This window comes from Tamandua tetradactyla, chromosome 16 (assembly GCF_023851605.1).
Source record: "Tamandua tetradactyla isolate mTamTet1 chromosome 16, mTamTet1.pri, whole genome shotgun sequence".
NCBI classification, from domain to species: domain Eukaryota; kingdom Metazoa; phylum Chordata; class Mammalia; order Pilosa; family Myrmecophagidae; genus Tamandua; species Tamandua tetradactyla.
Window position 1 is genome coordinate 63,702,400 of NC_135342.1, and position 27,631 is coordinate 63,730,030.

Here is a 27,631-nt window from a genome sequence, read left to right on the forward strand (position 1 = left end):
TATACTTTTTTTTTTTTTTTGGCATGGTCAGGCTCTGGGAATCAAACCCGGGTCTCCAGCATGGCAGGTGAGAATTCTGCCACTGAGCCACCGTTGCACCGCCCACATATATACTTGTAACATTAAAATGTTTCAATATGATTTTCTTCATGTAATTATTATTTCTTAACAATTGCATATTGGCACATCTATAAGTAGAATGGACCTTGTCTTCAAATACAGAAACTAGTTTAAAGCTATTTTTGCTGACTGCACATAAAAAGGTAAAATACCATGCCATGAATTGAAAATCATATTTAAGTCCCCATTTTCAATTAGTTTTCTAAAATTTGCCTACAGGGAAAGCTATTTCATTGTATGAACTGAAAAAGGGCTCAAACCTCAAATCTCTTTTTCCTTTGTAGCATGTTACTATAACCTTCACATTTCACATTTAAAAGTGTATGTGACTTTGTACTTATTTTGAATTCAATTAGAAACTAATGAAAGATTTGAATCTAAAATTTATTTAATACTTATATCCTGAAAAAATATGGAAAGTAGTGTTTGGAATGTACCATGCTTATTTTTACTAAGCTCTCAAATCATACGCTTTATAATTATATAAAATTTGTTCAAAATTTTATTTTAAATTAGAATAAAAGATTGACAGCTATTACAAAAAAGTCTTGATTAGCGATAAATTAGTATGAATGTTTTCTATAATATTAGTTGGTCCAACTATAATTATATTTTAGTTGCGTTTATAAACTGCTAAGTATGTTTACTTTATTAAAAGAAAAATTTTTAAATATATTTTGAAGTTTTATGTGTTTTTTTCATTTGAGGTTTCTTGCCTGGTATACCTCTCATCTTTTAAAACAGTATTTAAAGTCCATCAGAACATCTTTTTCAGTAAATTCTTTTAGTTTCAATAAGGTAACAGTGAAGCAGAAAGTTGTAATTCAAATAAGGCTCTTGGTACTATAGTATAACTTGAGGTATTTTTCTTGCATGCATCAAAGTATGTACCATTAACCGTGTTTACCAGTCTTTCTCCTGAGCTGTATAGTGTAGTACATAGTCTTCCTGTTGAGGGCCAGAAAAATTTAAACATGGCAAAGAAACTTATCAGCCCTGCTCACTGTTCATGTGTTGCCAGACATTTTCTGACAGAGTCTGTGGATTTAATTGTGAGTTAGTGAATATAATAATTACATCTATAAACTGACCTGTTTTCACATTATATTCACTGAGTTCTAAAGTGGCCTGGATGTTTTTTCTGATACTGAAAGTTTTAAATCTAGTTAAAAATTGCATCAGATAATGAAATGTGAAAAAAAATAAAATATTTCCTATGAAATATTTCACTTTAAATCCACAGGTAGAAATTGATCTAACTGATTTATTTTGTATCTTTTGAGGTTGTTTTTTTAAAGTCATGTTGAGTATGTATAGAACTAAAAGTCTGTTTCTTCTGTGCTTTTTAGCATCTGTTGACAGTAGATCCAGTTCCTTTTAAAAGCTGAAAGAATTTTAACAAGATTTGGAAAAAGAACAAACTGACTTTTAAATACCAAACTCAATTTTAGAAGTTCTTTAACATTGAAAGTTCTTATATTTGGGTTCACTGATGAAATGGTAGGCTCCACCCCACCCCCACCATATATTTGAGAAAATCCTTTCCAGATAAGTTAAATTGAAAACTGTGAGTTGAAAAATTAGTTGGAAAATCATGGTAATAGGATTATTTAATCAAAAACTTTGTAACTGAATTACAAAGTTAGAAGTAATAGTTTTTATGAGATTTTGAAATTGTCAACATTGTTAAAATGGTAAAGAGGATAGGAAGGTAACCTTGACTGTTTTCTTATATTGTATTCACACATGGAAAGTTTCTATGATCTAAAGCCCAGTCTTTTATAATGCTTTATCTTTAATTTACTCTTAGTAACCAACATAGTCTATTCTAGGATTCTAATGTCTTATTAGTAGAATAGTATCTTTACCTTATTCCATAATGGATATGAGAGTTTAAATTACAAATAATTACTATATAGGAATTAGTATATATAATGATGATCACATTTTTATTTGACATAATATTCTTGGTGACATAACTGTCAAAAAGAGATTTTTGGAATTTATTACCAGTAGCTCATTGTTTTTCTGGACAGAAGACTAGATGTCTAGGGTTAGGGACATTAATTTAGACTTCTGTGAGTTTTTAAAAAAATTTATAGCATTTTCTGTTTAAATATGAAATAAAAGTGATGCTTTTTAATGTAGTTAATTCTTCAGAGTTTTGAAGGAGCCAGATTGGCTACTATCAGGTATGAGGGCCTGGTGGGAACAGACTTCTAGTTCTGCCATAAAGGTTTGTGTTTCATAGGTTCTAAATCTATTTAAAATTTAGTCTGGGCATATGGTTGTTCATGGACAATCTTTGTTATTTGATTATTACAAATCTGTTTCTCAGATTCACCAATCTAGATTTTTCCTCTTACATATTACTGCTGGAATGAGTAAATATGATGCTGCTAATCCACAACCCAGAATATTGGGTAAAAGAGTATCTTTCAACCCTTTTCTGCCTCTGTGCTATTCACACTCTTATACACTCCCATAAATAAGATTTTTTATCCTGTGAGCCGCAGGGTTTGGGGATAGGGCCACTTCTCTCTCCATGAGTCAAGTGTCAGAATTTGGGAGGTTAGTTGAGAATCATTGGCTTGAAATTTGTTCTCTTCACCATTCTTTTCTTTTTTCTCTTTCTCAGTGTTTTATTTCAGTAAGTACTTAAAAAGCAAAATCAAATTTGTAGATTATACCAAGTTGTAAAAAGACAGCCAATCATAATTAAAAGTGAAAAGAAAGAAACAGAGACTCTGGACTCTAGAGCTATTGTATAACAGGAATCATGAAATACAAATTTACCTGTTATAGATGAAGAGACAAAGGCATAGACCAGTTAATTATGTTTTTAAGGTCACAGGGCAATGGCATAAATAGAACAGAGACACCAGTCACCAGGTTCCCAATTCAATATTCTTTTCAGTAAATTACCAGGTTACTAATTAAAGACACCTTTTTATATATTCATCATCACCCTTTTATAATTATATGTAGAAGGAGATAGGGTGAAACTAGAAACATTGGTGGGGATAAGTATAAAAACAATCTTCTTTAGCTCCAAGGAGATGATGACTTTCCTAATTTGCAAATGCATTTCAGAGTGTCAAGTAGAAAAGAAAAAATGGATTCTAAGTTCCTTGAGAAAAGAAAAAGATCATTGTCTTATTCCCATTTGAGAAGCTGTGAGTGGAAAGGTCCCAGGAGGCAGACTGAGTTTAGATGCATACCTCAATTCATTATCCTCTCACAACTTTTCATCCTGAAATGGCTTCTAAATTCCAGAATGTTCATAAAACTCTGTGGCATTGGCCGCATGGGTGGGTACACTTGCTACCTGGGCACTGACATTTTCCCAGATGTTGGAAATCCAGGATCTTCACCATTCTTAAGACTTCTGTTTTTGTCCCAGTGGAAAGGGTACTACTTATAGTTTGAGGTTAAATGTGAAAATTAATAAAAGCTTTAGAAATATAGACTTCTTAACAGTATTATAGGAACTAGTAGCTAAGACAGAGACTGTTTTCCTGAAACAAAAATATTATCCAAATGAATTGATGGTATCTTTTCTGCAAAGTAAGGAGTTGTTCAGGAAGAAATGTGAATTGTGAAAGGATTCTTTTTTATTGCTTTTTGGTGAATCCTATAGTATAGGTTATAAAGAAATAAAATATAGGTATTGTTTAGGAAAACAAACCAATAGTTGCCCCAGAATTTGGTGTGTTTTTATAAAACAGCTTTATTAAAATATAATTCACATGCCATATAGTCAGGTATTGTTTTTATTCTACTTATATATATCTATAGTTTTTATCTTTAAGTCGACTTTATTTAAAATAGGAAATCTGTTACAGGGGTGAGCAATAAACGCTAATCTTTACTTTTAAAATGAAATTATTTTCTTATTCTATCCTAGACTATTTTTTGTCTTCATTTTGAGATATGGCTTATGTTCATTAGTTTATATCAAAAAACGATATTTTGATAAGGGAACTGTTTCAAACGAAAACCTCTTATTAGTTTCTTTAAAAATATTTATTCTAATTCTTGAGCTAAACAATAAATTAATCAAACTGTATATTTTATAATTCAGCTAGAGAATCTCAACTCTTCTAAGAATGATTAGTAATTCCTTTTTTGTTTCCATAAAATTACTTTACTTTTAATAATTATATATTAGTACTTTTTAGAAGTAATATATTCTTAGTACACTAATACTTTGTATAAGTTTTAATATAAAACTCATATAGCATGCATAATAGAAGTTTCTGTTGAATAGCTATTTGTTGGATCACTGTAAGATTTTAAGGCTGTAATTTAAGTTTATAACTTTACATGAAATGATACATATAGCAAACTTTTCTTTTGGGAAAGATTTTTGGAATTAATTTAATATTGAATTCTATGCCACAGCAAGGAATAAATTTCAAGTATGTAGCAGGTATTCTCTCTACTGAAAGAACTTAACTGTGTGCTGTTTACATTGTAGGAAAGGAAACTAGAGAACTGTGTTATTGTCCTAGAATCATAGAACAACTGTGCTTTAAATCTTTTCAGACATCTTAATCATTGAAATTAAAACCATAGGAACATCTACAATAAAATTAAATGAAATAAAATAAGCAAAGTAATCATGGCATCCCAATATCTCGAATGCCTGGTAGCCACAGCATTTCTCTCTTTTCTGTTTTAAAAGTATATCTTTGCGTAATACCATTGCATAGGTATCTATTACATTAAATAAAAAATAAAAACAAACAAAAAACACTTTTAAAAGGTTAATTGATCTTACTATTTAATAAAATACTTTAGAGTTCTAAAACGAAGTTTATTTTTTTCCAGTTTATAATAATCTTTTTTCATAACCAATTTAAATTGCCATACACTCTTGCTGGGCTGAAAATTGTTATTTTGCCTTTTTTGGAGGGAGTTATTGGATCTGTGTTCTTAATAGCTGTTATTATTCCCTTGTTTTAAAAACCTTTTGAAAGAGAATGTTGCATTCCTGAAAAAAAAAATCAGGAGTGTCTAAACTAGCCTTTAGAAGAAGACTACACAAAACGAGGTGAGGAAAATATGTTATCTTCTTTGGGTTCCCACTATGCAAGAAGAATTGTGCTGGACAACTTGCATTTCATTATGTGTAATTCTATCTTATTTAATCCTTTCAGCAGCAGGACACCTCTTTTCTTTCCTTCTAAGTTCTAAATCTTTTATTCCTTGCTGTTGTACTTTAGGGAATTTAGAATTTTGTACTGTCACTTCAACTAAGGAAACACAAGATCCTGGACTTATAGTGTGTAGGATATTGAGTTGACAAAGGCATAGCCCTTCCTGTCTATAAGTTTTAGGATCTGAAAAATGGTTCTATGATTTCTAGAAGACTATGATTTCTTTTTTTCATGGGCAAGCACCAGGAATTAAACCCAGGTCTCCAGCATGGCAGGCAAGAATTCTACCTGCTGAGCCACTGTGGCCCGCCCAAGAATATGAATATATAATAAGTGATTCAAAATAATAAAATTGCATATCCCATTGAATTTACTCTAACTTGTTTACCTGTGTTAGAAAAAATATTTATAGTTGTGTAATTTGGATTTTCTTTTGTTGACTAAATTTAAAGAGCAAATTTGCCTTTGCTGGCTATCCTGAGTTAACTAGTAGAACATATTTCAGAATTTTGGCCATTTTTGTAGTATACTGTTCCCAAGGTTAAAGATGAAGTCCATTACCAGGAAAGGTAATCCACATATGCAACCAGTGTTTTGACATTGTGAGCCTAAAATTTTGTGAGTTGATTTGGTTATTCTATATGGCCATTCCCAGTTTTTCTAGAAAACTGGCACACTTCCTAAAGGAAGGCAAATCCTAGTTACAAGCATGTTACAAATAGATTTGAAAATATCTGCTATCTCTTCTATCTTTTATACTGAAAATACATTCATTCCATTACAATATCACAAAATCTTAAACCATTTCAGTAACAATACAAATCCAATAGAAAGTCAGAAACATACAAGATCTCATCAAAGTCAGCTGCAGGCATGGCCTGTCCTAAGACAAAATTCTTCTCTGGCTGTGGACCTGTAAGACTCAGTACACATTATCTGCTGCCAATATGCAAAGAGAGAACAGTCATAGAATACATGTTCCCATTGCCGTAGGGAGAAATACAAAGGAAAACAGGAGTCACTGGACCCAAACAGTTCCAAAAACCTGTAGGGCCAACTCCATTGGATTTCATAAGTCTGAAAGTCATTTATTATCAGGGCTATAGAAAGTGACAGTCCCATCCTTTCCAAGGGCCTACACAGGGACCCTACTTTCTCCAAATACTGGGGTGAGTGTTGCAACCTTGAGGAACATTGGTGATACCACCTTTTTCTCAGCTCCACCTTCTTCAAGCATTGGGACAGTACCTGGGCTCTCTGCCATCTCTGAAGCATGTGCTTAATCCCCTCAGAACAATGACCGGCAGCCAGGCTCTCCCCAATCTCCAGGGAATTTGTCCCACTCTTTCTGAGGCCTGGGACACCAAAACTCTTCCTGAACATCTAGGTGGAAGACCCGCCCTCTGCCTTTGGGGCATACTCACTCTTTCCAAGTTCAGGGTTGGGTCTGCTTTCTTGGCCCAGGGTTTCTTGATTCTACCTTTGAAGTTAATTTTCCTTCAATGTGTCCCTTTTCTGTCCCTTTTAGTCCAAACTGGCAGTTGTTCTGTTCATACAGTTCCCACAACTCTTGTTGGTTTTCTGTGCAGTATACTAGGATCATACCCATCAGACCATAGGACTTTCCATATATCTTTTCTGGATAACCCCATCTCTAATCCTGGCTTGTCATCTAAAGGCTGACTGGTTCCATGTTTGATTAAATCCTCACTTGGGGGCACTATTCTCTGGAGGTCTCCCTTTCTGGAAGCCCAGAATTTTCTAGACCATCAGTTTCTGGCTTCTTTGTACCCAAAAGTTCAGTTCTCAGCTTATTTCTTTTCTGTTGCATTTCACTATAAACTGCAAGGAGAAGCTAGGCTTCATTTTCCAAGTTTTGTTTGGAAATCTCTTCTACTAAATATCCAGGTTCATGGCTTTTAAAATTTGCCTTCCCTCCAAAACCAGTAGTCAGTTTTGTCAAATTGTGTTCCTTTAAAACAACAGTTGCTTTCCTTTCAGTTTGCAGTAACACATGCAGTCATTTCTGTCTAAGACCTTCTCAGAAGTATCTTTAGAGTCCACATTTCTTCCAACAGTCTCTTCAAAGTATTCTAGGCCTTCTCTGTCAACATCTTCACAACTCTTCCAAAATCTTCCCCTTATCCATTTAAAAAGCCATTCCAGAATGTTTGGTATTTGCAAACTGCAGCACCCCACTTGCTGTTAACAAAATCTGTTTTGGTTTGTTAATGCTGCTTTGTATTACTAGAAATGGGTTGGCTTTTATAAAGGGAAATTAAGTTGCAAGTTTACAGTTCTAAGGCCATAAAAATGTCCAAACTAAGACATCTGAAGAAATATACCTTGACTCAAGAAAGGCCAATCTGGTAAAGCACTGGCTGGCTTCTGCTGGTCCTTTGGCTTCTAGTTTCAAACAGCTTCCCCAGGGGCATTTTCTTTCTGCATTTCCAAATGTCTGGGTCTTGTGTTGGCTCTGAAGCTTTTTCCAAAATGGTTCCCTCTTAAAGAACCAATAAACATTCCCACCTTGAATGCGTGGGAGACACATCTCCATGGAAACTAACTAATCAAACAGTCCCCCCCCCCCATAATTGGGTGACATTTCCATGGAAACAACTTAATAAAAAAGACCCCACTCAACAGTATTGAAGGAGGATGAAAGAACATGGCTTTTTGGGGGCCAACTACTGGCACAACTATCTTTTGATTTTTACCTAGACAATTTCTTTTGTCTACATTTGGATTCACTGTACTCTCTAATCCAGACCTGGGTATAAAACTTGATTAATTAAATCAGAAGATTTCAATGATACAAATGCTATTTTGCTTTTTTTGTCATCTCTAAAAAGAAATGTGAAGATGTTGGGACTAGAGTTGACAGTGATACCTTTATTATTTAATCTAAACTGTATTTAAAATACATTATATGATAAAGCATTGACATGACCTTTAAATATCATCCATCAGGGCTGTTTTTCCCTCCAATTCCTTTTTGTATGTGAAGGTTTTTTGTTTTTTTTTTTGATATCTCTCCAATTCCTAATGTCTGATAATCTGTTTCTGTTTTAAAGTAAGATTAACTTTTAAGTAGTATAAGACTTGTCTTCCTGGGATCTTTGGCAGTATTGTAGAAGTAGTTATCAGCTAGTATCATTATTTTCTTTTGTATTTACATTATTTGAGGTAGAGGATTCTATCTATATTTTTAGCCTCTTCACTTAGTATTGACTAGTGATGCTACCCATAGATTCTTAGTTTGATGATAGAAAGCTTCTTTCTCTTCCAATAGGAAAGGATTTTAAAACCAAATTATATAATGTGTACTCAGTATATATACTTAGCACTTTGAGATGAATAGGACAAAAGACATTAAGACATTGCTTTGGTTATTGAACATTTGTTAGCATTTTATTTTTCAAGAGTCATTTTCCTTAATTATTTTGTGAGTATATTACTGGTATTCTGATAAGGTAAGAATAATTATTTTAGGAAAATTCAGATACAAAACTGTAGAGTAATTAGTTTATAGCACTAGAACCTTTAGTGGCAGTTTGAGTGACCAGGGAAGATAAAGGTGGTCTCTGATAAATCAAGAACCCAGCTTTCAGCTTCAATAGTACTGCTAATCTTTTTTTTTTTCAATAGAGCCTCTAGGATCAGAAGCTTTATACAAAAATAATATATCTAATTTAAAAGTGTAAATTGGAAACTTTTTTTGAAGAGAAAATGAAGAATTACAGGGAAGTGACCTGAGAATGAAAAGATTCTTTTGCTGAGAAATGAAAAGATTCTTTTGCTGCTAAAATATAGATGTTTCTTATACTCTGACTGAGTATATTGGTCAGAATATGTCCTGTTCCACTCATAGAGGAATTTGGGTAAGGGCACAGCTTAACAACACTGGAAAAAGAACATTCTGGTTTATGGATTAGATTGCATTAGTAAACAGGAAAATAAATTGGTGAATGTGAGTTATATATTTTGGGTAAGAAATTTCCCACATGCATTTATTTGGATGTTAATAATTTAATTTTTTAAAGTTTGTTTTGAAACATTGCTTATTGTAAACTGAAACTGTTTTAAACCTGTAAATTAAATGATCAACCCTACAGTTTTCTTTTCTTTTTTTTTTTTGGTAATTTGGATTGCTTATGTTATATGCTGGGATGCTAGTTGTTTTTTCTATTAATACACTTAACTTGCATTCTAGCTTCGCCACTCAGAGACAGGCATCGTGTGGTGGGTTGTGTGAGAGTGTCTGTCAATAGTGAAGACAAATAGTGCCAGAGACACTTAACCCATCCAATCTCACCCAGGGTATAGGTCGGTCTCGTTTTCAGACTTCTTCAAAAGTCTGTCCCCCCCCTTCCCTCTCTCCCTCCCTTTCTCCCACTTTCCCTTCCTTCCTTCCTTTCTTTCTTTCTTTCTTTTTTTTTTTTGTTTGTTTGTTTTAGTGGATTGATACTGATTGAAACTGAACCTTTTTGTAAAGTTTTAAACTTTACATTAATATTATAAGAAGAAGGAAAGTAGAAAACCAAGGTTGTCATGTAAGGTGTTGACAAAGCAGGTTTGCAGCCACTTTGTGTGTTCTAGATATTTCAGTTCCTTGGCAACATGGTTCTTGGCCTTATAATTTTTTTCTCTAAATATCTTTCTTCTTTGATCTGGAAATAGTCCTTGTATCTGATGACTATATCAGACAAGATCTTTAGATTTGAAGTCATTGTTGCCAGTAAAAAAATGTAATACTGAAAAAGAATCACTTAGGTTGAACAATATGTAGTTTAGACCAGCAACTGTTTCCAAACACCTTATGTCATTTTTTATGGTTATTTTCTGAACACACAATAGTTTACTCCTCCGTTCCACTATTGGTTCATTTGACACACTTGCAGAATTTTATGGCTTTTGTTTTAATGGCCTTTTGAAGAATGTTAAAAAATTATAAAATGTATGGACATATTTAAATGCCAGGGATCAGATTTTGATTTTGGAAGCTTAGTTAAATGTCATTTGTCATATATTTTAAATCCCTGAAAGATATTTGAGAACTTTATTGAAGTTTCTAATTTCAAAGCTTTCTTTAAAAAGTTTGGTTAGTCCCTTGTAAAGTAGCATCTCTTTTTTTATGGAATTTAAGCATTAATAGTTAAAATAATTTCTAGTTTGACAAATCTAGAATTAATAGTTCTTAATTTTAAAATGCAGTTTAAGCAAGGAGTACATAAAATCAGCATTGATTTTTGTTATGCCACTTAAAATCCATTTTCATCTTTTTTCATCAAATAAATAATACTTATAAATTCTCAGATATCCATGTATTCCGTACATATATTATCTACCACTCTTTTTTTAAATCTCAACTCTACTGGGTATTCATAATGAACTTTAATGATTCCATTACTTCTAAGAAGTCATGTATACAGTTCAATTCACAATCATTGCTAGCATTTGATCCCCAGCAATTGGCTATTTCTAATAGTGGAATTCTTATTAGAAGTGGATATAAAACACTATAGATGATGATGCCTCCCTTCAATATAAATTTTGGAATTACTTTTAGAATTGTAGACTTTATTCTTTTGAGATGGTTAATTTGCATTAATAAATTACAGAATTGTCTCAATTTTCCCTTTGGTTCATTTTGCTCTCATGTTTACAGAAAATACTATGGAAAAATAAAATTTGTCTGTTATTAGACTAGGTAAAAAAATCAATTAAGATGTATTTACACATTATTTAGACAAGGGAATAATTTTTTTAAGAAAGAGATAACTTCCAGCTTCATGAAGAAATTGGTGAAAAATTTAAGAAAGAAAATTATAAAATAGAAACATTATAATATTCCCTCAATGATAAAAAGCATTTGATAAAACATTTTTATGTTAGAGTTTCTTTGTTTTTAATATATAGAAATTAAACATGGTCCTTATATTCCTAAGATAAAGCAAGTTAAAATGAAGGCTCAGAACCAAAAAAAATATGGGGGAGGTGGGGGGAAGATAGTTAACATATTTTGTTTGTAAGAACTTTTAAATAAAAATGAATCTATAGATAGGCCAAGATTGTTTTAACACTTTAGTTCTATAGAATGCCAGTTAAGCTGTTTCTTCAAGTTTTGTTTTAGGAAATAGTGACTAAAAGTCCCGGTACATATTTTAAGTACATTTATAATATTATCCTCAGGAATATTCTCTCATGCTTTTCTGGGAATGCTTCAAAATGACAAATTAGTGTTTAGAAATCTAAAGTATTCTTGATATTATTTATTTATGTATATATTATTTTTATGTATTTATTTTTTAATGGGACACTATTAAGGATTTTTAATTCTTAGTACATTTATGAGTTAATACACAGGTAACTTGGCTTATTTAAAGTTTTAAGGAAAAAAGGTATTAGAGTACACTTTGAGAAATAGCTAACAGTAACCAATAAACTCCTGGTATTTTCCCTATATCAGATAATGCTGTTGTAGTAATATATTCTAAGCACTTCGAGTGGGAGATCCTTTTTTTTTTTTCTTAACCTGATATATCCATTATGGACACATTGGTATGTTTGTCAGTTTAACTTTAATATAATTTAGCACACATATAAAACTTTAGCTCCCCATAAATCAATTTAATAAAAAAATTGAATTTTCACTACACACAGAGCATGATGGGGGGTACTGGGAGGGGCTAAAATGAGAAAGATTTTGTCCATGCTTTCAGGGGCCCTATAGTTTTCATTCTCTACTTCACTGCTCACCTGGCACTATTAATATACTTAGGTGATCTCTTGCTAACCAGAATGTAAGATCTTTATATGAAAGATTTTTATACACGGGTATCATTCTCATCATCAGAGCAACACAATGATACCATTATAAGGAGTTACATAGTTTTAAAAAATTGCTTCATTTGTTATAGTCTTAAAATGAGTAGTATCTTTGTAATTTAAGGACCAAACTAAGGTAGGCTTTAAAAAAATAATTGTTTCTCAAAGGATGCTTACTGCTGTCTTTGACAGAGTTTATGTTTTCAGTTTCATAGTTTGTGCTAATGAATTTTTTTATTTAATAAGTATTCCAGGAAACTGCAGGTAAAATACAATTGTGTATTAGGTGTCCAAGAAATATGTATAGAATATTTTAATTTATGTACAGTATGATATCGCAGTTTGGTATACCTGTCCCAGAACAGACGTTTATGTATGATTATTATATCAATTGGGTTTGATAGTGATGATTGTTTTTAATAAGATTTGCAAGATAAAATTATGTTTACCTTGAAGAGCAATTCTAGGTTATATCTTGCATATTAAATTCACAAATCCCACATAACTTGCTTTTTGAGTTCATGATTGCTTTTCACCTATACTCTCCATCTGTCATGGACAGGGATCCCTGAGATATTCATATTCTGCATTCTCATATGCATGGTACTTAGATTCAAGGTCTGGGGGGACTGCTTTATAGAAATACAAGTTCACAGCATTCATGCTGCATGCTGTGTGTGTTCCACTGCAAATATTGCATGCTGCATACTTGTATTTCTCTGTAAATGAAGAACACAGGCTCATACACTCACACAAATTATTTTCATTTTTGCCAATAGTTGGAACAGGTGAGGAATGTTGGACCTAATAACTTTTATATTTTTTCTAAAATGAATTCTTTAGTATTTTTCAAAAAAGAAGGAAAACATTTATATTATAAACCCAAAGTGGCTGCAAATCAGCTCCTAAACTGTCACTGACATTAGCATCTAGATTTTGTAGTTTTTGCAAATCTTTTAAAATTATTTCTTTACTAAGAAAACATTGCATTAATGCATGATACAAAATTGATAAATTTTTCTTTAAATTGGACTGCAGTTTAAAGTGACTGAAGTCTCCAATTTCAGCTACTGCATTTGTAAGGATACAAACTGGAAAATGGAACTGGTATCATCTGATTGTTCTAGGTTCTTTGACTTATGGTAGCTGGGAAAATTCTTTCCACGTGGCATTGTGTACATCATCTTTTTTGATGACTAATGTTAGTTATTGTGCTCTTCAGCCTTGACACCAATAAAAAATTATGGGTAGTGCAGTTATTTCAAATAGTTTTCATACAGTTTTTACAATTAGAAAATCGATCTGTGGCACTCAGCTTTTGATTATATAAACGTTGACCTTCTTACATTGTACCCTTTACATTATAATTAATGTGAATGTCGCAGTTCCAGTAACTGGAAATTACAGTTTTAAGTTTAACCATACCCACTTATACTTGGCTATTGACAAAAATTGATTTTAGGTGTAAACATAACTTTTAGTAGTCTGTCTCATTACCTATTTTTTAAAATATATTGTAAACTTTCCATATTTTGTACAAGATAAAATGGTTTTTCTAAAATTTTAGCTTCCAAACTTTACTAGTGTGCCTCTGAAGTTATGCTAACAATTAAAGTATTATTTTCAATGAGCTATTTTGCCAGTTGCCACACATTTTGAAAAGATTACTTTTAAATATTTTTTTGCTAGGTGTAATAGATTTGATAAATGGTTTTATAAAAGTCCTTTTTTTAGGAACTGATTCTAATGGTGTCCAGAGATTTTCCTGCTTAACTCTTTTTTGTTTTTACGTTTCACTCAATAAGGTTTACTGTTAATTTTATATTAGGAAATTCTCTTAATAGTCATAATCAAGCAAGCCCTTTAAAGACAATGGTAACCAGTTGCTGAGTATGTTAGCAAGTACTTTATAAGAGAAATTCATCCAGTAATTAGTCCTTACCCTGTTTTATATTCCGTGCCATGAAGAATGGACTCATTTATTTTAGCTCTCATGGCTTTAAACTGCCACTTCCAACTTGTGGAAACCCTCAGTGATTAACATGCTTATCTTCTACAGTCTAGCATATTTCAGATAAAATCTTTTCACATTTATTCTCTTAGATTTCATAACCAGTTCATAGTGATGGTACCAGTTCCATTTTTGCCTACAATTCAGTTGATTATATATTTTTTCTATTTATTTCTCATTTATAATTGATATCTGGAATAATCAGCAGCTCTTTTCTCATTTATTTTCTCATATTTTTATTCCAGGATTTGCCTCTGAAGCAGGGAGTGTCTGCATTAAAAATGACCTGTAGTTCTCTGCTTCATAGGTTAGAAACTTATTTTAATATTTCGTGGCTAAGCACAGTCCCACTTTTTCAAATTCTATAATGAATTATTTAATTGGCATTGAATGTGGACCACAAGCATATATTTCATATTGGGGTTTTCATTATTACTTTAAATGATTAAAATTCAACAGAACATAGAGCTGAGGCATTAAAAGCTTTATTCTTGCTTTACAGCTTAAAACATTAAATTATATTTTTAAAATCTATGCTTATAGCAGAAGTAAAACAATGCTATTTGAGCATTTTTTTAAATTGTGTATTTAGGCCTAGTTTTGCTTGAAGCATCTATATTCTAAAACTTAACCAAATTCCAACTATTCATTTTGGGGAAAAACAATCAGTTCACAAATCATATTTTCAATGGGACTGCTAGCCAGCATAGGTGAAAACAAGTATAGTGTATTTACTCTTGAATTGTACACTGCAGATGCTTCTTCAGCTCCCTCCTCTTCCTCCATGGGCGGTGCTTGCAGCTCCTTTACCACCTCTTCCAGCCCTACCATTTATTCTACCTCAGTCACCGACAGCAAGGCTATGCAAGTGGAGAGCTGCTCCTCAGCTGTGGGGGTAAGTAACAGAGGGGTAAGTGAAAAGCAGTTAACCAGTAACGCAGTCCAGCAGCATCCATCAACACCGAAGAGACACACAGTCTTGTACATCTCACCACCACCTGAGGACTTGCTGGATAACAGTCGGATGTCCTGCCAGGATGAGGGGTGTGGATTGGAATCTGAGCAGAGCTGCAGTATGTGGATGGAGGATTCCCCCTCCAACTTCAGTAACATGAGCACCAGTTCCTACAATGATAACACTGAGGTACCTCGTAAATCACGAAAACGAAATCCAAAGCAGAGGCCGGGGGTCAAACGACGAGATTGTGAAGAATCTAATATGGATATATTTGATGCCGACAGTGCCAAAGCACCTCACTATGTGCTTTCTCAGCTTACCACGGACAGCAAAGGCAACTCAAAAGCAGGAAATGGGTTGGTATTCACATTTTTTAAAGTTCTATCACCATTGTGCAAAGCAAAAAATAAATAATTCCCAATTTTTCTTAATTGATTAGGTTAGTTTTTCATATAAAGCAAAGATGCTAGCTTTAATCATTAAAATACATGAAATATTTTAATGTAAAATGCCATGTTTTATTAGAGAAAAGCTAGTATCAATAGAGTTTCGTTATAAGTATCTTATAGGAATGTAGTTAGGAAGTAGAAAGTGAAAATAACTTGTTTTGAAATAATATAATAGCACCAGTTAAAACAACTCAAAATATTTCACATTATTTGTCTCCCAATATTGTCCACTCTGTTTCCATTTTTATGAAAATTTTGGGCTTTATTTTTATTTTTTCTCTTTATTTGATGAAAACAAGAAAAAACTAAATTGGTTTCTCTTCATTTATTTATTTATTTATTTATTTTGGGGGGTGCATGGTCCGGAAATCGAACCCGGTCTCCCGCATGAAAGGTGGGCATTCTAACCACTAAACTACTAGGGCACCCTGATTCTCTTCATTTAGATTGCATATTTAAGTGCTTGAGAAACTGCAGATTGGTTTACTACTTAATGACATCACTGATATCTTTTAAGTTAAAAAACCTGACTGAATGTTACAGTGAATATTCTTAATGTATGTCCTTAAATTTGTCCTTAAATATTCACTCACTACATTTTTAAAATTTTTCTTTTTAAAATTAAAAAAAAAATTTTTTTCTTTTTCATCACATTTTTAAAGTAATATCTACCATTTAAGGAATATCTATTTGATACTACTTTCTTATATACTCTGATTTAAAACTCTTTTGGGTGACATAGTTAAATAAAATTGCACATTTACATGGTTTTCATTTTTGAAAGTGTAGATTGAAAATTACCTTTAAAAAAAAAAGTACGCTTTCCTAAAATGTTGCCATTTAACAGAGTCAAGAATTACAGAATACAATATCTGTAGAACTATTACTTTATAATAGAATAAAGCTCTGAAATGCAATAAATGCCTTAAGAAAACAACAGGGTGAAGGTGACTGGTAGTACAGATTAAAAGGCTCATGTATATATATTATTAAATACATGTATGTGTTTATTTGGGCTTCAATGGAAAAAGCCTTTCATAAAGTTCCAGAAGAGCTCTTATTTTTGTTTTTGTACTGATGTAGATATTAAAGGTTCGGATGTAGAGCAAATAAAAATTTAACTTAGAGATAGTGATTTGCCATTGCTGATTAAAGGTATATCTTGAGCAACAGCTTTTCTTCTTCTGCTTTTGTGTGATAGACATATCTTGGAAATGATTTAAGGTTACACAGGGAAAGTATAATGACATTTTTCAAAGCAGACTCTCTCATGAAATAATTCATGGTGCAGAAACTCCATTAAGCAGAAGAAATGTCTAGTTTCTAGGTATTGGAAGTATATTACAGTGGAAATATATTTGACACTAGTATATGGAAATCATAGAAGAGTTAAATTTTGAACTTCCAAGAATTATTTGGAGAAAAGGGTAAAACTATATGTAAATATTTGGAGAAATAGGCCTTGAAAACAGTTGTTCAGAGTCTCAAACTAAAGTCCTGTCTTCAACAATGAGAAAGATACTAGAAACAAATGTTTAATGTTTTAAGAGATAAGATCATAGCCTTAGGACTAATATGCTATAAATTTGCAATTTATATAGTACTAATTATTTAGAAAAATGTACTTTCAAATATGTGTGTATTGCAGTCTTAAAGATGCCACGTAGAAATTTTGTTGACTTGTGGATAGAAATAACATTTTATACAACTAAAATGTTGAGTTTATTAAGCAAATAACACCAATAAGAAAACAAAACAAATAAAAAACATGCTCTGTGTTTAAACATCCCTAGCCATTTTAAATTTCTCAACTAAATGTCCTGAAAATCAGTAGCCTAATGTTTCTTCTAGGTATTCCTAGAAGTTAGGATAAAATGTTATCTGGATGTGAAATCTACTTTAGGCATTTTGTAGTGATAATTATTTTTGTGACATAGACAACCAGGGGAATTATGCAGCATGAAGGAATTAGAATGTCAGTCTCAGACTTCTTAACAGAATATGCCAAGACAGTGGATTTTCCTTTTTAAGTGGCATTTAGAAGTAAAATCCCATGCAATACTGCTACTCTTGATTTTTCTTGTCATTATGCCTTAAAAAGTTGTTTGAATGACCACTTTTCTACAAATTTGTTGATGTTTTCATTGTTTTAAACAGTTATGTATCCAAATATGTATCTAGTCCATTTTTACCTTTAAACTTGGAAAATAAAGTTAGATTTAAGAGCTTTTCAAAGTATCTTTTCAGAAATTATTCAATTGCATGTGCTATTTTTCTTTAAGCTATAGTGTGTATACTTTTAATATGTATAATGTGTATCTTAAGTGAGATATTTTGTTTCACCAGAATAGTAAAACTCATTTTCATTTATTTATCCTTCTAAATATTAGCTTCGCTAGCATAAGTGAAAATAAAAACTAATCTTGTCAAATTAATTGATATGTTATGCATATTCCTTGTAAATTTCTAACTAAAGTTTTCCTTTTTATGTTGTAAAATTAATATATATTATTCACATATATTTGGAAAATACTGAAAAATAGAAGAAAAGAAATAACCCATAATCTGTTTATTCAGTACAACTGCTCTTAGCTTTTTGCTATACTTTCTTTTAGTCTCTTTCTGTACATATTTGGGAGATGTTTATATAGTTTCAGTAAACCAATATTTTTGCTCTTATTTAAAATAACTATAACAAGGAATATCATTATAGAATCTCATGTGTAGGGACTACACAACGTATTCAGACCAAATATTTGAATTCCCACCCAGATGGATGAAAATGAAAATAGGGCTTATCACTCAGTGTTCTAGCTTCAACTTGATACTTCTGTTAGTAGAATTTAGTCTTCCAGGGCCTTTTAAATGACTTACACAGGTAATCCATGACTAATTATATCAAACTTACATAAATGGCATTACCTGTCCAGTTAGGACCTGGCCTTTCTCATCTTATCATTATAAGTCCCCTTTTTTCTCCATGTGTCTGCTTTCCCTTCTTTGTCCCTCTCTTCTTCCTTTTTGCCTTCATCAGTAATTATTTTTCCAGTACCCGTTAGGTTTTAGGAATTGTAGAATGTTCAGAGAATATGAAAATGATTGAGCATAGTACTTGCCCTCAGAACTCTCTGTCTTACTAGGGCAGTCTTATTTCATTATTGTTCAGTTCCATTCCTTCTTCATTCTTCTGTTGCCTCTTTCCTGATTTGCTTCCCTGGGGAACCCATATTTTCTGTCTTTGGCACTAGCCATGGAATTCAACCCAGTCACAGGTTGCATTGAGGGTACTGCCTTCCCTCTCTTTGTTCCTGATGATTGAAGAAGTAACTTAGTGAGAGCTAGATTTAAGCTTACTCAGCCACCATTGCTCCTTTCTATTTGAAGTCATAAAATTCCTTCTGCCAGCTGTTTGCTTTTAGAGGCAGTTTTGTCCATAGTCATCTCTTGGCTCTTGGGTCTGTAATATGGGTTAAAACTTAAGACCAGAGTGTCATACAGAAAGCATTAGAGGCCCTGACTACATTTTAAAATGCACATGCATGGTTTTAAATCAATTTCATGTTTCTCAAAAGAAAAGATAAAAATAAGTAGAACATAGTTCTCTTAGTTATCACGTATTTGTAGTGCTTCAGCTTTTTTACAGACTAAATGTACTTGCCTGAAGTCCTAACCACCATTTGAAATACTGTTTTTTATTCAAACATACATTCCACATAGCAAACACATGGCAAACTATAAATAAATTTTAGAAATACAAATTTAAAAAATAATTTAGATTGTACTGTAGAGCCAAGGTTATAGAATTTTATATGCCGAGAGCTTTAGTAGACTTAATTCTTTAGTTTAGGATTAATTATTTATTCACAAATAAAATACTCTAAAAAATCACACTTCTGGGTAAGATTGTTTAGAGTAAAGCTAATTTCCTAATGAAAATTGAATCAATGATTCATTATAATTTTCTCAGTTTGATATATCAGATGTATTGATATCCAAAAGAATATACTACCTATAGCTTCAGGTAGTCTCTTTAGAGCTTTTTTGGCTGCCTGCCCTTCTTTTCTTTTGTGTTTCTATTCTCATTAGAAAAGGATAGTAGTTAATCATGTAGCTTTATAAAACACTGTCATATACATGTAATATTAAAACTTATTTTCACTGAAATGCAGTGTGAAAGATTACAGTAACATTAGGTATTCTCTTTCCTGTTATTTCCAGTTTATACGCTTCTTCTACCACATATATGCTTTCTTTTGCTCCCCTATCCAACTTTCTTTTATTTTTGCATTATGTAATTAAATTATGTCATGCGCTTTTAAAAGATATTTTGCTTATGAAATGTATCTTTCCTTAAGCTGTATTTTATTTTGTCAGTAAACCGAGCAGTTGTTCTTAATGTTGTTGCCTATTCTTTCTTCCTTTATCTTAGGTGACTGTAAAACTCTTCTTGATACTTTCTCCATGTTGTGCTTTGTCTTCTCAGAACATTGGAAAACCAAAAAGGATCTGGAGTAAAGAAGAGCCCTATGTTGTGTGGACAGTATCCTGTTAAAAGTGAGGGAAAGGAGCTGAAGATTGTTGTACAACCTGAGACCCAGCACAGAGCTCGTTATCTGACTGAGGGCAGCCGTGGCTCAGTAAAAGACAGAACACAACAAGGCTTTCCTACAGTAAAGGTACTTATTTAACAGTCTGCAAAGATTTCTCCAATTTTGCTTATGAGTTATTTTGGATTTAATCAGCAAAAGCTGCCTGAACCAGTTAGAGTAGAATTACTATTTGTATATAATACACAGTAGAGTAGTAGTCTGACTAGACTATAAGCCAAAAATTGTTACTTTGATATCATTTGGATTTAGTTTAAATGAAAGGAGCGATAACTGTGTGTTCTGATAGGTAAAATATCTGGAAAGCACAATATCTCCCTTTATATTTGATATTGGTAGCATCTATGTTAGACTTTTTCCGAACTTTATATTTAAAGAGGAAATTGAATGTGAACTAAAAGAAATATAGTGGAAATTATTAAAGTCTTGGAAAATAAGGTGGTTGTTTTTTGCATGGGCCGGCATCAGGAATTGAACCTGGGTAAAATAAGGTTTCTGAGATGGCTAAAGGAATAAGGACTATTCACCTTAGAAAAAGAATTGGTTGATAGGTAGCTTAAGTCTTCAGTTAAAAAAATAGGATATTAATGTAGTTTTCATCTTTCAGAATTCAGACTAAAAGAAAAGGGGGCTTAAATTTCAATACCTGGGATATATTGTTATAAATAATTGTTTCTGTTTGACAACAAACCAAAAAAAAACTGTAGTAGGAAGGGAATGTTTAACAAGTTTTCCCCTTTCAATATACTACACAGGGAGGAGTTTTGCCTAGTCACATGGTAGATTCATGTGAATACAGTTATGTTTCATTTTATACTTGACTAAAAGAATGATTGAGACTTAGTATCAAAAAACTTGTCCACGACTGTTTATAAAGTTGACAATACTATTCTTAACCCTCTTTCACTACCTATACTGCTCCAACCCATGCCCCTACCCCCCACAAGAACAAGTGACAGTTAAGTGCATAAATTAAGTTATGCTTTGTGTAAATATTTTCTATCCAGATATTTTGATAATTCAAGTCATTTTTAACCTAAATGATCTGATTTTAGGTTGTTTTGTCTAAGTACTTGCCTTAACAGAAATATTATTAGCTTAATTGCCTATGATATAGAGAATTAATTGATTGACTTTACAGTTTATTTATTCATTCATTCAGTCCCTCAGTGTGCCAAGCATTTTGTTCTAGGTTCTGCTGACTAGCAGTTGTCAGAAAAACTATAACTGTGGATAGTTTGCTTATCTATTGTGCTTCTTTACTTCATTATGATCTCATTTCCCAGAGATACAGCTATACTGGGATACAAAAATGTGAGTGCTTTTTAAGCACTTTGTATGTATTGTACGAGTTATTTTATGATTTTTTTGCATTCTATATTAGCATCTGTAGTATTAATTTTACCATAAACCTTTTCAAGAATCAGTTTGGAAACATTTTTTTCCAAAGTCTGTTTTAAATATTTTTTTCTTCAGCATTCAAATTATAATTTTAATTTATGAAGACTTGACAGAGACCTGTAATGATCCATAGATCCTGGTTTGAACTAGCAGTTTTTCAGACCAATTCATAATGGCTTAGGCCATGACTTGATGATGATGAGGTATATCGTATATGTGCTTGTGTAGTTTGCATACTTCATAATGATCAGAATTAGAAGTGCATTATGGAAATCAAATCCGCTCATTATCTTGGTCTCTTTAACACTGTAGTAGTTTGGTCTCTTTACTATCATATCCATGCATCTCAACAAGTGCATTTATTGTCATAATCTTATAAATAGTAAAGTACTTTATCTATATCATTCTCATCTCATTGTACAAATAAATTATAAAAGATAATTTATCTGTTAATAGAAAGGAACCAGGAAAGGAGAGATAGAGAGAGTCAAAGAGGGACAGAGAGAGAAAAGATATTTAACTGACAGGAGAGTGGGGAGTAATGGACAGCAAAAGATTCCTCAGAAGGCAGGAGGGGATCATAAGAACACAGTTCTTCCATGCCATTGTCAGAATGATTGATGACTCTGTGTCAAGGTACTCTGTAAAATACCATCTTTTTAGAATATCCCAGCGTCTGATTTTTCAGAATACGAAGCGCAGGCGCACAGAAAGGGTAGGATTGATCCACGTCACCCAGTAGGGCTTTGCATACAGGTGTTCTAGGCCCTATGCCCTGCTCTGTCCACAATGCTACCCTGAGGAGGGCAAAGTGTGAATGTTAGCCATCCAACATTCTAAACCAGAGATGGAAGGCGCCATACCTTTAAAAATATTTTGCTTATTAAAGATGTTCTATTTGTTTCCTAGGGCTGCTGTACCACAAATATGGTACCTTAAAGTAACAGAAATTTAAAAAAAAAAAAAAAAGAAAGAAAATTTATCTTCCAACATCTAAACTTTTAATTTAAATGTGACTATGGCAGAATTAAATTTAAACTTTTCTGCAGAAACGTAACCAGCTCTCCTGTATGAAAATGTAATTTTACCTCTATTTTTGTTGAGGATTTATTTCCTTATTGTAATCCAGTTACAAATATATAACTTGGACTTAAATATTTGATTTTACAGTTAGATTATTTGAAAGGATAACTTATGTTTCTGCTGTATGTTATCTGGTTCCAGCTGGAGGGCCATAATGAACCAGTAGTGTTGCAGGTATTTGTGGGTAATGACTCTGGTCGAGTGAAACCACATGGATTTTATCAGGCGTGCAGAGTAACTGGGCGAAATACAACTCCCTGCAAAGAAGTGGACATTGAAGGCACTACTGTTATAGAAGTTGGCCTTGATCCTAGCAACAACATGACACTGGCGTAAGAATTTTTTCATTATATATTACATTTTTGAGGTAAGCAGAGATAATTTTTAGTTTTAGTCCATAAAAGATTTTGAGCATTTTATTAAAATATTTTAAACATTACAAATAAAAAAAGATTACTCTAGAATGGTAATAGTTTAAAATGAACTCTTGTGGCCATTTGCTAGAGAATTCCCATGGGGTGGAATGCTGGATTTTTGGAAAATTATATAGACACGCTTGTTGGGATTTGAAATATTAACACTGAAAATTAAAATTATGAACAATTTGATTTGCTTTTCTAATTTCCTCTTTCTTAATGCCTGTATTAGAAACTGTTCAACAGATTCCATGAAGTATCTTCTGCCATCCTGATGTAAAAAGCATATTGCTGTTCTAAATTCATGTTTGTTTTTATTCTCTAGCGGTTTAAAAAATTATTTTCACATATGCATTTTCACTATCTGAGAAATATCAAGTATTAATCATTTCAATTTTTAAAATTGTTTTTCCTTAAGTCTTTTGTTAAGGAGATTTAATCATTAATCTGACCATAATAGCAGAAGATATATTGATAATGAAGTTAGACTTTATTGTAATTAGTTGTATTGAATAGCTGCTAAAAACTTCACTTGGTTTTCAGTTTTGTTTTGAAAGCCATTTTGAATAGATTGATGGGAGGTTAATTGGAAAAAGGAAATTTTAAAAAATATTGAGTAAAAGTTTCTTTCCAGATTTAACGTATAACTTTTGCCAATTATAAAAGTAAATATATATCGTGGGAGAGAGATAGAAGGATGTTACTGATTTTTAAAATAGTATTTATTTGTTGTAAGAAAGTTGAAAATACAGAATGATAAAAAGTTAAAAATATAATCATCAAAACCTGGCTTCCCAGAAATAACCATTTTTATGTTTATCTTTCTGGCCTTTTTTTTCTAACAAAGTTGAGACATTCTGGTACATATTATTTTGTAACCTGCTTTTCATTTAACATTATCATGAGCATTTCCCCATATCATTAAATATTATCTTATACTTTTTAGATGGCTATATAATATTCTCTCTTTTGGAGATAGTTACTAGTTTTCTAAAAGGTAACATCCATTCTCTCTTTTTTTCTTTATTGTGAAAAATAACATATATACAAAAAAGCAATAAATTTCAAAGCACATTGCAACAATTAGTTGTAAAGCAGATTTCAGAGTTTTTACTTCTAGCTGCTCTAAAATACTAGAGACTAAAAGAAATATCAATATAATGATTCAGCAGTCATACTCATTTGTTAAATCCTACCTTCTCTGTGTAACTCCACCATCACCTTTGATCTTTCTCCTACTCTTTTTCGCATTGGAAGGGGCTGTCAATAATATGGGATGGGGGATGAAACTAGTTGATATTCTAGAGACTGGCCCCTCTGCATTTCAGAACTTATCTGGTTGGTCCAGGGACCCATCTGGAGGCTGTAAGTCTCTGGAAAGTTACTCTAGTGCATCATTCCCTCTATTTTGATATCTAAATTAGCTGCACAAAGGAAGAGACTAATTTTTTTTTTAAGACTGGGAAAATAGTATGTTAAATAAGCTGTGTTCAGATGTTAAAAGTCATTTTACTACTTTACTGTTTTTTCCATTACCATATAAAGAAAAGGTTGGCAAGATTAGAAACTATGAATGTTCAGAATTTACTCTTTTGTACCTTTTGAGTTTGGAGCCTTACAACTATTACATATTCAAAAATTAATAAATAAGGAAAATTATTTAAAAGGAAGTTTTCATTAAGAATGTTGTACTATGCCTTAAACAGCAAAAAAGAATGTTGTACTAAGAGGAGTAAAGAAATATAACAAAATAAGGTATCAGTGGTTAAGCGAGTTCAGATGGAATCGAGAAGCTGTTCTGGAGACTACTCTTTTGCAGGCTTAAGCTAGGTATTCCTGCTTGCCACAGTTTGCCAATCCAACATCATTCCTATTAACCCTAAAGAACACCTAGGGCTCTGTCTATAATTCTGCAAAAGTTTCACATGCTAAGTTTACTTCTCAGAAACCTAAAACTTTCAGATTGTTCCTAGGCCATAACAGTCCTGAAACCAAGAGGTGCCAGCCTCTCCAAGAACATCAACCAATTCTATCTCCCTGTCCCATATTGTCAGCACCCCTTTTCAGCATGAGAAAGAATTGGCATGGCCCAAATATCCCTAAAGACTGGGAGAAGAATCAAATGAGAAGGAATAATTATAATAGAGAAGTTAAGATTTAACAAATGAGTATGACTACTGGATCATTATATTGATATTCCTGTGTACTCTTCAGTGTCTTGGAGCAGCTAGAATGAAAAACCTAAAATTGTGGAACTGTAATCCATATCAAATTTTGAAATCTGTCTATAACTACTTATAAATATGTGCTTTAGAATTTATTGCTGTTTTGTATATGTTACATCTCACAATAAAAGAATGTTAAAAATGGAAAAAGAATGTTGTACTTTTTATAAAACAAAATATCAGTTAATAAATCGATTAATAAATATATTTTTTCTGTTTTAGGGTGGACTGTGTGGGGATATTGAAATTGAGGAATGCTGATGTTGAAGCCAGGATAGGAATTGCTGGTTCCAAGAAAAAAAGCACTCGTGCCAGATTGGTTTTTCGAGTTAATATCACAAGAAAAGATGGTTCTACTTTGACACTGCAAACACCCTCTTCTCCAATTTTGTGTAGTAAGTAAGAAAAGGTGGAATTATTAAATATATGGAGATTTTTCAGTTTCTGTTAATCTTTCAGGTATTTCTAAATTTCGGATGTTTCACATACCCAGCATGTGATCATTCAAAATTTGAAATATTTTTAAGGCTATGATAAGATTTTCTAGACAAAGCCGAAGGTAGGGGTAACTGGGATAAAATTCAAAAGGTGTGTAGCATTTTATAGTTTCCTATTATTATCATCTATTGATTTAAAAGACAATTGGAAAAAATAAAAAAGTAAAGAAAAAGGCAATTGAAATAGGTTACCAGAGTAAACTGCAAGCCAAAGGATTTTTCCCAATGTCTTCATCAAGTGATAAACTGCTGTGGTCCTAACAGTTTTGTGTTAAGACATAAGAGTAATATAAAGCAGAATATTTTAAATAGAAATAAAATTATTATTGCTAACTTGACATAGAAAGAAAATAAATAGTGTGTGTGGTTTTAAAAAAAATTAAGCATGTTGTCATATGTACCTCACCGTATTTCTAATTTCTCTCTGGTGATTATTATTACAAGTAATAAATAGAGAAGATTTTTCCTTTACACATCACTTCAGATCTTCATTAAAGTTTATTTTCATTGGCATTGCTTCTTTTAAATTTTATACCTGAATTCAAGAGAGTAAAAGAGAATTGTAACATTGAGTTGAATTTCCTATTGGGTTATTATGGATACTGTGATCTTGCTACTTCTAAGACAGTTACAGAGATTTTTGTTATTTTGTTATTTAATTGTATCTTAATTCTGTCAAATTATTCATCCTTTGTAAATTTTATTTTTCTCTTTTCTTTCACCTCAGAAATTATTATAGCCATACTTTTGCTCATTTTTTGAAAGCAAATTAATTTTAAAAAGAAACTACTAGAAATATTTTAATCTCAAGACAGTTCAATTGCATTTCTCTATTTTTAATTACTATGAACGTTTTGGTTTAATTTTAGTATGTCTTTGAGAAATTTTTTGGGTAATGTTTAATTGTAAACAGACTTTTAAGTTTCTGGATTTCAAGTCCCTTCTCTTACATTCAGTTACAGACAGAATAAATAATCTATAGGTGATTAATTGTGTTGTAAAGCTTTTCTAATTGGGATGTTTCAATTCTGAATTTGCTATAGTTCATGAAATGCCCCAACTTGTATATTATTAGGATGGAGTTCCAGTTTTAGTAGGGCATATACAGTTCGTTTGCATAATCTAATACCTCAAGCCCTGCAGCCACTCTGTGAAGCAGGGACTGGGAAATTATTACCAACTTTGTTGGTTTGATCCTCCTATCATTAGTTTATTAATTCATTTTTCCCTTTCCTAGTTCATTAAGATATTAAATTATGGATATGAATTAAATATAATCATTCATTTAAGCAAGAGTCTAAGCTTCTTTGTCTACATACTGCTCCTAGTGGGCTAATAATTTTCTTTTTTTAAAAAAAAATCCATCATGGTCTCATATAATTTTGGCTCAAAATGTAATTTTACTTAATTTTAAGGGTTTTCAGTAAATATATTACTCAAGGGTCTGTAGATTTTTCAGATAATTTTGTTTTATTGTTTAATTGGTAACAACTGAAGTCTTTAAAATTACTTTTTTATTGTTTTTGCTTAAACATTAAACTGGATGAACAAGAAAAGGTGTTTTTTTGTTTGTTTTTCTGTTTTTTTTTGGAGTAGGCAGGCAGAAAATTTATTAGATACACATGTGAGAAGACATGTGGGCACTCTTGCAAGAAAGAAAGATGAAAAGTGAGACACAATAGGCAGTATGGAGAGGAGTAGTGAAGGTTTTACTTTTGGCTTTACAAGTCAACTCCCATAACTAGGCAAATCTGAATGGAGGTAGGCTTAGAGTGGCAATTTGACAGAGTGGCTCCTGCGTTAAGAAATTAACAGTCTTGCCTGTCATGTCCAGTGTCACCTGGGGCTCCTCTAAGTTGGTCAGATGTGAAGGC

At 32.2% G+C, this 27,631-nt stretch overlaps 1 protein-coding gene across 13 annotated transcripts in view; it reads left to right on the top strand.

The window, feature by feature from the left end:
• NFAT5 (nuclear factor of activated T cells 5) overlaps positions 1-27,631 on the top strand; it is a 157,970-nt gene that overhangs the window by 81,107 nt on the left and 49,232 nt on the right. For 5 of the 13 annotated variants that reach the window (XM_077132862.1, XM_077132863.1, XM_077132864.1 and 2 more), the window contains 4 exons: positions 14,877-15,435; positions 20,012-20,204; positions 22,761-22,951; positions 25,483-25,655. In XM_077132862.1, the coding sequence (XP_076988977.1) occupies positions 14,877-15,435; positions 20,012-20,204; positions 22,761-22,951; positions 25,483-25,655 (1,116 nt within the window). Of the gene's footprint in view, positions 1-709; positions 3,532-9,495; positions 9,609-14,366; positions 14,429-14,876; positions 15,436-20,011; positions 20,205-22,760; positions 22,952-25,482; positions 25,656-27,631 lie in introns of those variants that run through there. The other 8 variants (XM_077132870.1, XM_077132874.1, XM_077132868.1 and 5 more) reach the window with 7 other exon arrangements.